This window comes from Bufo gargarizans, chromosome 4, assembly GCF_014858855.1.
Source record: "Bufo gargarizans isolate SCDJY-AF-19 chromosome 4, ASM1485885v1, whole genome shotgun sequence".
NCBI classification, from domain to species: Eukaryota; Metazoa; Chordata; class Amphibia; order Anura; family Bufonidae; genus Bufo; species Bufo gargarizans.
Genome location: NC_058083.1, coordinates 190,915,026 through 190,929,694, shown reverse-complemented (window position 1 = coordinate 190,929,694; position 14,669 = coordinate 190,915,026). Strand labels below are relative to the sequence as shown.

The window sequence follows — 14,669 nt, the reverse complement described above, 5'->3', positions numbered from 1 at the left end:
TTCTTCAAACATTTACAGGAGGAATCAACAGATGAATGGCATAATGTTAAGAAAAGACGCTCCAAAATTGCTGTTTTGTGGGGAATGCAAGTATTTACTAAACTGGACATGTCAGGAGACCAGACGGATCCTCTTAAAGGCTCCTTTTACACGAACGATACGGATTGTGTGTGGATCTGCTCTGCAAAAAAAATTATGGTTTTGCCCGCAAGTGCAGTCCGTTTTGTCTGCGTTTGCACTCAATGGTTCAGTTTTTTCCACGCAAGGGCAATCAGTTTTGATGCATCTTTCACGCGCGTGAAAAAACTGAAGATTTACAAACATCTCCTAGCAACCACCAGTGAAAAATGCTTTGCATCTGGACGCAATGCGTTTTTCACGGAAGCCCTATTCACTTCTATGGGACCAGGGCTGCGTGAAAAATGCAGAATATAGAACATGCTGTGATATTTACGTAAGGCCTCATGCACACAACCGTTGTGTGCATCCGTGGCCGTTGTGCCGTTTTCCGTTTTTTTTCACGGACCCATTGACTTTCAATGGGTCCGTGGAAAAATCGGAAAATGCACCGTTTGGCAGCCGCATCCGTGATCCGTTTTTCCTGGCCGTGAAAAAAATATGACCTGTCCTATTTTTTTCACGGCCAACGGTTCACGGACCCATTCAAGTCAATGGGTCCGTGAAAAAACACGGATGCACACAAGATTGTCATCCGCGTCCGTGATCCGTGTCCGTGATCCGTGTCTGTTTTTTCCTATCATTTCAATGGCAAACTTGACTTAGATTTTTTTTTTCATTTTTCATGTCCGTGGATCCTCCAAAAATCAAGGAAGACCCACGGACGAAAAAACGGTCACGGATCACGGACCTACGGACTACGTTTTTGCGGACCTTAAAAAAAAAAACGGTCGTGTGCATGAGGCCTAACACAGAGATGTGGGAAAAACAACGCTCATGTAAACAGACCTATAGAAATGAAGGGGTCAGGATTCAGTGTGGGTGCAATGTGTTCAATTTACGCACTGCACCCGTACGGAAAACTCGCTTATGTGAAAGGGGCCTAATGATTTCTAAACACCACTTTTTATCCTTTTGAATTGCTAGGTAATACCTCTAGTGGAAATCTACAGCTGTAGAATAGAATCACAAAAATATATGCTGAAGCTGATGATTACTACAGAAATCAAAACAACCAGTTTGCGTTTTAAAGTTGTGAAGTGTAGCTTTACCTAGGTACATCACTTTACACAGATATCATCTAGATAAAGAGTACCATCGTAAATACACCGCTTTACTTAAGGCCCCTTTACATGGCCCGATGGAGCAGCCGATTGTCAAGAAGGAAGCATTTCTTTCTGGCAATCACCTGCTCGTCAGTAAAGGTGACCACTGTATTTACATGCAGCAATCTCCTCCACAGTATGAGGAGCAGTGACCGCTAATGCCATTGCTTATCCCCATATAGAATCATTGTTTGCCGGCAGTGGAATGGTGTTTAGACGGCATGATCTGCTGCTGGCAAATGATGATTTAGATGTCCACACCAACGATTACATCACGCGATGAACAAGCATTTCGCTTGTTTATCAGGGTCACATTTACACCTACAGATTATCCCTAACGAGTGCTCGTACAGACGCTTGTTAACAATAGTCGGCCCTAACATCAGGCAGTGTAAAGGGGCTTTAGCACTGCACTGGTTGTCTGTTACAGTCTGTTTTGTAGCCTGGAGCCAGTGTCACTACTATGCTGGTTACTACTAGAAGCAGACAACAATCCCTCCACGAATATCTTAGAAGATTCCATAATAATACAATTAATACTGCTGCACTGGGATAACCCATTTAAATATGAATTTAGCAGCTCATAGAACTGTAAATGCACGAGGACTGGCTGTAATTCATCTTGTAGCTCACCCATTTATATGAAGGTATCCAATGTATCGGTAGACTATATGGAGCATATAAAAAGACTTGCGTGAATATACACATTAAGGGTAAGGCCACATTGTAGTGGATTTTGCACATATTTCACCCTCTGCATGACAAAGGGCAACATCTATAGTGGATATCCACAGCATAAATTAAATGGCTATGTATTTAAAATCTGCACCGCAGGTCAGTTTGCACTGTAGATTTTTTTTCACAACATGTAAATGAGATTTCTTAAAATCTCATCCACTTTGTGGGTGCTGTAAAATGCTGCAGTTTTGTCACAAACAAATCTGCAGCATATCCGGTAAGTGTGAACATACCCGAATAATCTAATTATCACCACTTTCAAAAGTGAGATGCTTGACATCCATACTCCTTTGTAATATACACGTTCACGATCTATAATCAATATTGCATTCATATAAAAACTAACTAGGGAAGACAGGTAAGCAAAATTTTGCAGCATTTGACGATTATATACATGATTTGCGCTTTCCAAATAACAATTCTAATGCACTCTAAGAAGAAAAATAAGACAATTCAGTCCAAAATGTAAACATAATCTTTTTCTAAAAGCAGCCAGCCTATTTTGTGCATTTCAATAACGTGTGGCATGTTAGTTAGACGAGTTGCTGTTTATCTTCCTCCCTAAAGACTCAGGATGACCAAGCTGTAAGCTAATAAACTCTTGCATGCATTTTCTATATTGCATTTCTGTATGGCTGTTAGTGGAATATTGACCTGGTTGACCGTAAAAACCTTCTGATTCCCGCATCTCTTCATTCATACGTGCCAAGCGTAATCTACAGAGAAAAGGTGAAAAAGTCAATTAAATACTTAATAAGAGTAGACTATAAAAACAGTCAGCGTGATTTACTGCATATACATACATTTTATTTGACCATGGCTGGGCTACAATTTTAGGTCTCATATTAAATGTAATTATTCTTTCAAAAAGGAGATTATTATTATACAATCATAATTCAATGATATCTCCATATCTCCTTGTTAAATGGAATAGCAGACATCATATTTTATCTTCTCCCGATATAGCTATATAACGCTGCATGTACAAATCCCAGAATGACAAAAAGTAAGCCATCAGCTCAATACTTTAATTGGGTATAAAGTGGATCTGTCCCCACAATATGCTGCCCATTTAAATAGCTTCATATTATGGTGACATGTCAGCTGTGCTGTTAAACCAAACAGCACAAGAACAAGTGTGCCGTTATATAACCATATAGCTGATTAGTGGGGTAACCTTAAAAAATAACTTAATAGTCAATGGTTAAAATAATAGGCCCAATAATTTGACTAGAAACTACATGCATCAGTAGTCATACACCACCAATTGATATAAAATGGTAGAGGATAGAAGCAAGTGTAAGATGTAGACACTTGCTAAGAGGGTGAGTTTTGGAAACATAGGGATACAGATAAAGAGGGAGACAGATGCTGGGTCTCTTCCCCTAACTCATACCTAGGCTCTAACTCAAAATAAAGCCCTCCCTGTATGTCCCTTGGAAGCAGTAACAGTGACTGCCCAGCTTCATCAGAATACATAGGTATCACTCACCAGGGAACATTCAGACCGTATAATAATTAGTACAGTCCGTGTTTGGGGACTGTTCTAATTATTATATGGTCTGCATGTTCCCTGGTGAGTGATACCCATGTATTCTGATGAAGCTGGGCAGTCACTGTTACTGCTTGCAAGGAACACCAAGGGACATACAGGGAGGGCTTTATTTTGAGTTAGAGCCTAGGAATGAGTTAGGGGAAGAGACCCAGCATCTGTCTCCCTCTTTATCTGTATCCCTATGTTTCGAAAACTCACCCTCTTAGCAAGTGTCTACATCTTACACTTGCTTCTATCCTCTACCATTTTATATCAATTGGTGGTGTATGACTACTGATGCATGTAGTTTCTAGTCAAATTATTGGGCCTATTATTTAAACCATTGACTATTAAAAGTTATTTTTTAAGGTTACCCCACTAATCAGCTATATTTTAAATACATGTGGGTGCCATATTATAACCATTGTTATGACTAGTAACAACTCCAGTTAAGTTATCAATTTCCGTCATATAGCCACTAACACAATATACAGCAGGCTCAGTTATCAGTCCACTACATTCATGAGCAGAGAGCCCACCCCCTCTCACCATTACCTGACAGCAGCCGGTTGTCTTCCTTCCTCAACTAACTTGGAATCCTCTGTATTATTTGATAGGTGCTATTAACCAAATGGTACAATATTTTGCACATTTTAATATACTGGACTTGTCCCCACAATATGCTCTCCTTATACAGAGCAGCATGCCATGGTGACAGATCCGCTTCTTATGTAATGACCATTTAGTATTAGATACAATACGTACAGTGTTACTATATCAGCGTTAGCAGCTTCCACTGCAATGCTTAAAGGATCTTTTCCATCTTCATCGGTTGCATGTTGATTGGCCCCACGCTTCAGGAATAAACAGACTTGCCTGGTGGAAAATTGATAAAAATATAATTTGAATAAGCTAAAAAGCAAATACAACATCAGTTCAGCCTGAATACAATCCTAATCACAAAAAATGTGCTGTAACAATAATGATGCAGATCTACATCCAACATTTAAAGTGAAGTAGACATGCTGAAGGGGAACTTGGGAAGACTAGAGTTAGTGGTAGTGTCATCATGAAGCTGCTTACATTTGATTCAATGGTTGGGGAGGGAGGAATTTGAGCAGACATCCTTTTGGGAAGTGTTGGTGGGGTAGGGAGGGTGGGAATATTGTTATTTTATTCTTTTATCTTGAATATGTCTTGTATTCAACTATGTCAAATATTTTTTGTATTTGATTTATGCCTTCTTTATATACTTGAAAACATAATGCATTCTGATTTGCTTCATATATAACATGTATGTTATTTTTGTACGAGATGATGCATTAATAATAAAAATATATATAAAAAAAAAAAATGTGAAGTAGACAGCAGCCAATCTACTGTTGTTTGGTCTGCCGAGCAAGATTTGGCTGCCTGAAACTCCATGCAGCCCTGCGGGTTATCCAACTGATTTCTAAGTATAATAACAGGTCATTTACATCAAAAGGATCCAAAATATTCAACACAGCAGACTCCAAAGACACAGCATTGCTGCCTACCCTGTGTGGCCAAGCACAGTCGCATGATGTAATGGTCCCCTTCCGTTGACATCAAGATGGTTAACATTGGCCCCGTTTTGGAGTAGAAACTCACAAGTCATCAGCGATCCCTGGGAAGAATAATTCCAGCTGTTTAAGCACAGTATTAATATATATAGTTTCTAAATAAATATAAACATACACACACAATTAAGTAAAACATATATATCATACCCCATGCACCGCCTGTATTAGAGGGGTGGCATTGTTTTCTTTTGTGTTAACCCAGTTGACTTCAGCTCCATGAGCCAATGCTTCAGCCATTGCTGGAAGGTTTTGCTGAAAAGCTGCCTGGTATAGCTTAAGTCCTGGAATAACCGTTTTCGTGCTCACAGAGTCTTGAAATACTGCAGAATCCCTCTTTTCATTCTTTTTTTCCATCTCTGGAATATGGAAAAAGGAAGGAAGAACTGTATTTTTGGATGCTGGACCCAACAATCATCATAGTGCATACCCTTTTATACATGTACAGCACCCTAAAATAAATGATACTTAAGAATAACTATTGATAATACTGTTCTTATGAAGACATTACAGGCCAGTTAGTCTAGTATAGCCTAATGCTTGAGAATTATCATTGAAAAAATGTATTAATCTACTCAAAAGTAAATTAAGCTTTCATTCACACACTGAACAACAGTGGATGCAGTAGTGGGTTGAGACATATACAGTCCTGATTAAAAGTTTAAGACCACTTGAAAAATGACAAAAAAATCATATTTTACATTGTTGGATCTTAACAAGGTTCCAAGTTGAGCGTCAACATGCAACAGGAAGAAATGGGAGTGAGACAAAACATTTTTTGAGCATTCAATTAATTGAAAATAATGATTAAACTGAAACAGGCTGTTTTTCAGCTGATCAAAATTTTAGGACCACATGCCTTTAAAAGGCCAAATCTGTGCAAAGATGTGGATTCATTGTCATTTTCTGTCAAGTAGTCACATGTTGTGATGGCAAAGGCAAAAAAACTCTCCCCTTTTGAACGTGGAGAACGTTGAACTGCATAAGCAGGGTCTCTCACAGCGCGCCATCGCTGCTGAGGTGGGACGCAGTAAGACTTATTAAATTAGCAAATCTATGGCAGTTATTGGCTGGCGTAGATTTAAGCTATAATTCCCACCAGTTGCTCAGATAAATTATATTTAATCTGTTGGGCTGCAGGAAGCCATACCTCTCCGGAAAAAAAAAAAAAAATCACTAAAATGTCTGCGCAAACTGCTTTCACGGCAATTTTCTATGCAGAAGACTGGAGCCTTTGTGTCTTTTCTCCTTTACTGTGGGAAGAACCCGGAAAAGATGCGAAAAGATGTTCCACACCATACATTAGGGCAGTCCAGGGTTTGGGCGGCTTAATGAGCCTCATAATATGCCAGCTGAGAAGGTGTGATTGAGGGTAGGGTCCCATGTAGAATACCAGGACTCCCAGCTTACCTGTGGGAGTCATGATGACTGGTACGTACACATCTGCACAACATAGCACAAAGCAACAACACTTTGAAAACCTAAATCTAGGAATGATCCTCAAATTAACATGCAATCAACTTTTCATACCAATAACTGGCAATTCTGACTCAACATTAGTAACAATGCCTGAAAAACATTACAGAATGACACTAACCTGCATCATACAAACTGTTGGAGGACACTGCAGATGCTAGGAGCTCCCGGCTACCGTCTGCACTAAACTGTATTCCACTGTCATTGCTTCTCACTAATAAAGTCAAAGGATATGTTTTTTTTTATTAAGATGGAGCGCTACAACTTACATCACACAAACTATGCATGCATGGCAACTATAGTGACTTTGATATTCTGCTTGAACATTGGAAAGCCCAGTTTTATCACAGAAAAATTCTAACAATGTTTTATACAGCAATGCAAGGGTAAGATTACACTTCTTAAAGGGTCTGTGCAAGAATGAGGGGGATTTTGGCAAACACCCCCCCCCCCCCCAATTCTGCTGGACCTGCAAAGGGAAGATGACTTACCTTCTTCCAAGTGCCAGCTCCCTGCTCCTTCTCCTGCAGGCCTGCGATATTGTGTTGGGCTCTGGCGATGTCAACATCTGGTTTGACAACGCTACAGCCAATCACAGGCCTCGGCCGTGTCCGGATCCCCTTGAGTCGTGTACAAATGGTCACTTGATCACAATGGAATTCGGACACCTTTCACAATCCCTTTAAAGATGATTTCCATTTATTCCCATGCAAAACTAAACAAACAACTTATAATGCTGGGCAAAGCAGTTAAATTTCTCTATATTTATTAATTTATGAATCTCAAAATGTCTTTCTTGTATGATGCTAATGGATATCAAAAAAAACAAAAAAAAAAAACAGACCTACCACAGTGACCGACCCGCAGTGGAGATGATACCTACCTGGTCCCCGCCACTGGCTCTTCCGCTTCCTGCCTCGCTGAAATCAACATAAGTCGACAAGGTGACAGGTGACCAAGTCATGGATGGCGGTTGCAGCACGTCCTCCCATCGACAGATGTTGATTTTAGCACAGCAGGGAGAGGAAGAGCCGGCCCAGGAGCATCAGACACTGTACCCAGTGGCAGGGAACAGGTAAGTATGATCTCCATCGTCAGTCGGCCACTCTGGGATGTTGGTCTTACTCTTGGATAACCCCTTTAAAGGGTTATTGCCAGCTTAGATATTTATGGTATGTTCACAGGATATACTATAATATCTGACAGACCTCTGGGACCTGCACTTGTCAATGTTGAATCTTGTGTTACCTATACATTGGTATACATAGATTTTACTTTCCTGGGATAATAATGGCACATGATCTCTACAGAGCAGGAAGTGCCAGCCTATGTTGAGGCTAAGGCTACTTTCACACTCGCGTTTGGTGTGGATCAGTCATGGATCTGCACAAACGTATCCGTTCAGATAATACAACCGCATGCACCCGTTCAGAACGGATCGGTTTGTATTATCTTTAACGTAGCCCAAACTGATTTGTCTTGAACATCATTGACGGATCCGTTTTCTATTGTGTCATAGAAAATTTTCGTCAGCCTCCAAAGCGGAATAGAGGCGGAATGGAGCCAAACTGATGCATTCTGAGCGAACACCTTATCCATTCAGAATGCATTAAGGGTAAAACTGATCCGTTTTGGACCGCTTGTGAGAGCCCATGACGGAAAGCCAAAACGCCAGTGTGAAAGTAGCCTTATAGATGTTCCCCAACCAACATCATTCCTGGTGAGGCAGCACCTGGTCACCACATCTAAGTGGAGAATGAATGGAGAGGTGGCTACACAGGTGCATGACTCTGCCCATTTATTTCTAGGATTGTTTTTATAAATCTTATTCATATAATAAAAGCAAGAAATCTTGTGTCTCATATGTGATTTAATTTCATAGAAAGAAACAAAACTGGTGTTAGATACGGTGTGGCACCCCCACCGATCAGCTTGCCTGCTCGCTGCAGCAATTGCAGTGGTGAGCAGGTGTAATTGCAAGTATGGCGTGCCCATTCACTTCTATGGAACAGCTCTGTCTGTTCAAGTGAACACTACAAAGCCGATCTGATATTGACAACCTGTCCTTAGGATCGCTTATCAGTACTAAAAAGCAGACAACCCCTTTAAATCTACATAAAAACATAATGCATCACTTACTGTACCTCACATTGTTCCAGAGATATAGCCTGTATAATAGTCCAGAGCTACATTCACAATTCTACAGTATTCAGATCCAAACTCTCCCAGCATTCTTTGCTAGCTCAAAGTCTACACAGAGCCTCTTTGGAAGACTTGTAGTCCAGGAGGGGTAGCCTTTACACCAAGCATAGGAAACACTGTCCCATTGACTTTCTAGGAGATATGTATCTGACAAGAAGCTAGTGAGCAGTCTGTTATGACAAATCAGTAGAACCGTGGATGTAGATCTTGCTTATATTACAGGCTCAGTACAACATAAGTCAAAAAAAATTTAAGAAATGTTTTCAACTTGGTATACAGATTTTACATACATAAAAATATATACAAAAATATATTTGTAAACTTAAAATGTCCCTCCAAAATAATTGTAACTGTTTTATAGAAAACGCGACTAGTCATTCCGGTATTTTATTTATTTATTACTGAACTGACGATTGTAGCACGCCTTAACAGTCTTTTTTAGATTTGTACTGTTGTACTGATATACATTATCTTCCTGAAAACTCAAAATGTAAACAAGAGAAAAATGTGACTAAGTGTTTCCACTTTAAAAACCCCAGAATGGACCGCTCTTGGTCAATGCCATGGGCAGCTGTAAGTGGCAGAACTAGACATGTCTGACAACATTATATTCCATAGCACTAGCTGAATACAAGAGCTTAGAAGACGGCAGAACGCTCCGATGCCTACGGCACAGGAACGAGCAGCCAGCAGAACAGACTGCGGCCATTCTATGCTGCTTTTTAGAAGGTAATGTATTACCTACATTTTTGATTTACTAATTATATATAAAAAGATAAAAAGAGATACTAAAACAGTTTCTCTTATCCGTTTTTATTTTCTGATATTTGCAAATTGCAGTCACCGGAACGGCCAAGCAATGGCCATGTGCATGTGCCCTAAAACAGATAGAATCTCTCACCGATAAAACGTTTTTAAGTGATGGATTTTCAGATATTACGGTAAATATACCACAAACAAAGACCTCTTTTCACTTCTCTTTTTTGGGACACTTTCACTGTCTATACAACACTTTTTCTGTAAGTGAATAAATGGAGGTGATCCGAATACCAGTGAAAATGAACTACCGCACTGAAAATATAACAAAAGCATAAAGGCAGATGTAGAACTGTAATATATTGACCACCGTGTAGCCTCTATTTTGCACTCAGTCTACTGAAAGTAGAGTATTTGTGTAGTAATGTCTTGAACATGATGAAAGGTTGGGGAATTTAAAAGGAAATATAGCATTTCCATAAAAAAGGAGCAGAGAAATCAACATTCATAACAAGCAGAAAATGAAGGAAACTAGACAGAGCCTAAACAGCCAAGACTACACACTGTATAAGAGAGGTTACTTACTACTACGAAGCTTTGAGGAAGTATCAAAGTAGGAGAAGAGTGAGTCTAGCTCATCAGGACAGAAGAGAGACTCCCGCCTTGCTTCGTCACTGTTATCAGCAACCGCTGGTGACATGCAGGTTAGCAAAGCATAAAGCAGGCAGTAAGAGAGGAAAGAGGGTCAAGTAAACCAGACAGCTATCTGGCAAAAGAGAGACTGTCAGAATTAGTTATTCAGATCTTACTATATACCTCGATTCTACCAGGTATTTTTACTCAGCAATACAAGACAATGCCAGCTAGCCATACAGAGTGTCACTCATACATTTACATCTGCAATTTCCATAACATCAAATTCCATACTTAGCGCACTAAGCATATGACCAATGAGTATCAACTTGCCAATAAATAATGGGAAATCTGCTATGAAAATGCTACACATTGTAGATCAAGCCCCATTACGTGCCCTATAATTACAGCAGTCATACAAATCGTATTTATACTGCTCAGTGCCCTAATGCAGTTTCTGTCACCAGGTATGATGCCTGGTAACGCAGCCTTAGCCGATTAAAAGTCTACCTTTCCTGCCACAATCCGTTACGGTATTGAAGAGAAATATGCTTTTCAACAACATGCAAATTTGTCCTTAAGTGCACCAAGGGTGGGGTTTAGCCACTGTGTGCACTTAAGATCCTCTGCGCTGCTTAGAAAGTGACTTCAGCCTCACCTTCATTGACCAGGTCGACATATCATCTGGCCCGGTCAAACAAGTGTATTTTCTTTTAAACTGTGTCCATACTAGTAAAATAAATCCATTATTTCCCTCGACAAAAAGCTACCTTTGACCATACTTTTGATCACAGAAAGTGGTCATATTAAGCAACATCTTACACCTGTGAAATAATGATCAGAGAAAATGATCTGACATTTACATAGGGAATATAGGTACAATGGTGGAAAGGTTTCCTGCATCCTATGAAATTAATTTTAGCTGCAAAGAGGTCCTAGTTTCTACATTACACTAGCGCTCACCTGAAGCTCTGGATGGAGTTCTGCCCTGCTGGTCCACACCTAGGCTTTTATCAGTGGAGCTTAGACGGTTCTCACTGCTCTTCCTGGATAACATTTTCTTTCTTGCCGTCAGTAAAGATTCACCACTATTATCCACAAACTTCTTCTCCACATACTTAGCTTTGATGTAAGCTTCTTTCTCCTGCCTTTTATAATGAAGGATAAGATTATAACTGTGCGTTAAAATAGTCTTCTCCAAAACCAAGACCCAGTACAACTATAACCATTGGCCACACAAAATGCTTGGTTTTCACTGGTTCTGCTTTTAATAGGACCCCTGACATTTCTGCTGATCCTTTTTGCAACCAATTCTGGTGAATTTACATGCATGCTCTATGAGGTATTATTATAAATAGAGATGGAGGCAATTTATGAAAAGTTCGATTCGGCTGATCCACCGAATTTTCAGAAAAAATTTGCTTCATGACGAATTACTAGTCATTAAGCGCATATTTTTTGTAAGCAGCAGGTGCAATGACAAGGAGCTGCGATAGCGCCGCCCCCAGTCATTGTACCCCTCAGATGTCCCATTCATACATGATTGCGGCATCTGAGTGTAAATATTATTATTTTTTAAATCAAACTTACCGCCTCCATTTGCTCGCGACGGGCCGGCCGCCACCATCTTACTTGAAGATCTGGTGCGAAATCTCGCACAGCGCGAGATTACGTCATCACGTCGGCTGGCGTGGTGACGTCATACGTCACCACGCATGGGATTTCCGCCGAGATCTTCAATTAAGATGGTGGCTGGCAGCCTGTCGCGAGCAAATGGAGGCGGTAAGTATGTTTTTGTTTTTTTGTTATTTACACTATTTCAGGTTAAATCTATTTCGCTAACACGAAGCACAAGGAAATTCGGCTTTGAGGCGAATCGACTTTATCCTGAAATTCGGAATGAATTCCACTTTGTGGGATTCGATTATCTCTAATTATAAATGCAGTAAGTATACCGTAAGGACCATTCCTCAAGGTAAGAGTTGAAGGTGAAACCAGCACATCATACTTTGTACCTTAATGGCTGCATTGAAAATTATAGAATAAAAACTTGGACTTTTTACTTCAATATGGTGAAAGCAACTTAGAACCTCAGACTTCATATCTGTGATAAATATTACTGTCCTTCTGTTCCATTGTCCGATGCATAATGGACATGAATGGCACCAGATAGACCCTTTGACTAGAATGTAATCTGTTGGGGTTTTGTCGGGGAGCCCGGCATTTTACTGGACAGAATATTGCAGCATTTGTCTGTCTTTTTTAACAAAATCTGCAACAGAGGATCCCAACAGATACTCCAGCTCAGACCTGAACGATGTCTAGCAACATTTATGCCAAATTTTAATTCTTAGCTTTTTACAACAGTAAAACAAAAGCATAACAAATGTAAGGGACAACGAAACGCCACAGATGTTATTACATTTTCAATACAATGGAACTCACCTTTGACACCCATGCTGAGGCTTTTTTACTCCCATGGCATCCACTCGTGCTTCATATATACTATTTATTACATCATTCCCCAATTCACACATCAGCTATTTAAATCAAGGGGAAATACATTAATTATCGATAAGTTCAATTCAAAGGCAATACAGACCAGTACATTAATGTCACCATGTATGAATATCACTATGTAGTAGGTGTCACTACATTCGTTACGCCTGCTAGGCAATCTCCAAAAGGAGAAATAGTATATCCCTGATCCCCTGGAAGTCAGTCCTCTCTGGTCTGATGAGGGGCAATCACCCAGAAACAGCGGCCTGCAGATGAGATACTGGCTTGGCTACAATGCTGTTATGTCTTAAGGCATGTTTAAAAGACCTATATAACAGCTGCCTTCCAGGCTGGTGGCAAGAGAGCTAACTTGCATACTATGGCCCTGATTTATCATAGCCCGGCAGCGTACACCTGTCTATGATAACCCTGCATGCTGCACCTATTTTATGACCAGGCATATGCCATCTATGATTAACACCGCAAATTAGATGTAGCTTTTGTCAAACTGAAATCTAAGCTAGCCCCTGGAGTAGATTTCAGTCTTCTTCTAAGCCAGAAAGGAAGATAAATGATGTAAAAGAAGATACAAGTGGTGGGGCCACTGGCCACATCCCCGACACGTCCCCTTTTGGGGAAAGTGGTGAAGGGGACGGAGAAACAACACAGTTTGAGACTTTTTCACGCCAGAAAACTGATCAATTAGGCCCTATATATTAAAGCCACAGTCATTAAAATAGTGGAAGATTGTATTCAATATATGTATTCATATTAATTATATTATCAGGAGTGAATTCAAACCGAGCTTTCCAAACAAGTCAACATTATTTGGCAAATGAACAAAATATATGTTGATTTTAATCTGTACCTTTAGTAGTTCAGGCTCCCATGTGTCCAGAGTTAAAGATCGCACTTTTGAAAAATGGACACCAAGACTCCTATCAAACGAAAAAACTATGAGAAAACATGCAATGAAACACTTGTCAGAACAGAGTACCACAGTGCAGACTTTAGTAAGGAGAGATATCACCATTAACTCCTTCGTGCACAGAGGAGCAACTGTCCATCCAAGGTGTGCGAGGAGGGTCTCAAGCGGGTTCATGATTGTGCTCGCTCCATACAAAGCAAATGCCAACTGTGGCTGTATCTTTACCTGCACAGCAAGCTACCACAAGACGCAGCATGCTTATACAGCAAACAAACATTCTTAGCACAACTGAAGTTCATTTAACACTTGCTGTATCTTATAACACTAATTTTTGACAATCATAGGTGGGCACAGATGTGTTTTGATCAAAATATATTGGCCAAGAGTCTCAGATTTTATCATTAGAGTCAGGGCTTAGTCCGTGTATTATGTTTGCATCTATTACTATAGTGCATTATTTTCTGTGACTTTATAAATGTAGCCATGCACAGCCGCATATTTATCATCATATCAAGCAGGATGTTTTGTATCTTTTTTTAGCTTTGTCTTGAAGGAGTGGCACCTTCAGGTGTGAATGCGCTTCTATTTTGGGAGTAGCGTTCATGTGCACTTTTGCCCCACCTATCTAAGAGGCGACCTTCACTCAGGTGGTACATGTAGGTGTGTGTGCTCCTCCTCTCATTGGTTGCTGATGCACATAGAGGTAACTAGGAGCAACACACTATATGTGTGGGGTGTGCAATCCTGAACATAGATGCATAACGGCATAGGCAGGTTTAGAGTAGGACCTGCCTGACTGACTGAGACCACAGTGACGCTGGGTGGGTGGGCACAGATGTGCTTTGATCAAAATGTATTGGCTAAGAGTCTCAGATTTTATCATCAGAGTGATGAAGTCCATATATTATTATGTTTGCATCTAATGCTTTAGTGCCTTATTTTCTGTGACTTAAATTTTTGACAATCGTAACCCCAATTTCGATAAATAGTAACTTTGCAACAAGTGCTTTTAACAACTC

The 14,669-nt window shown here is 40.1% G+C and overlaps 1 protein-coding gene across 1 annotated transcript in view; it reads right to left on the bottom strand.

Moving 5' to 3' along the window:
* ACAP2 (ArfGAP with coiled-coil, ankyrin repeat and PH domains 2) overlaps window positions 1–14,669 on the bottom strand; it is a 106,737-nt gene that overhangs the window by 15,925 nt on the left and 76,143 nt on the right. The window contains exons 15-22 of the mRNA XM_044289325.1: window positions 13,591–13,660; window positions 12,669–12,763; window positions 11,187–11,371; window positions 6,754–6,846; window positions 5,307–5,515; window positions 5,094–5,203; window positions 4,321–4,431; window positions 2,676–2,737 (exon numbers count right to left, since the gene is read on the bottom strand). Of these exons, the coding sequence (XP_044145260.1) occupies window positions 2,676–2,737; window positions 4,321–4,431; window positions 5,094–5,203; window positions 5,307–5,515; window positions 6,754–6,846; window positions 11,187–11,371; window positions 12,669–12,763; window positions 13,591–13,660 (935 nt within the window). The remainder of the gene's footprint in view (window positions 1–2,675; window positions 2,738–4,320; window positions 4,432–5,093; window positions 5,204–5,306; window positions 5,516–6,753; window positions 6,847–11,186; window positions 11,372–12,668; window positions 12,764–13,590; window positions 13,661–14,669) is intronic.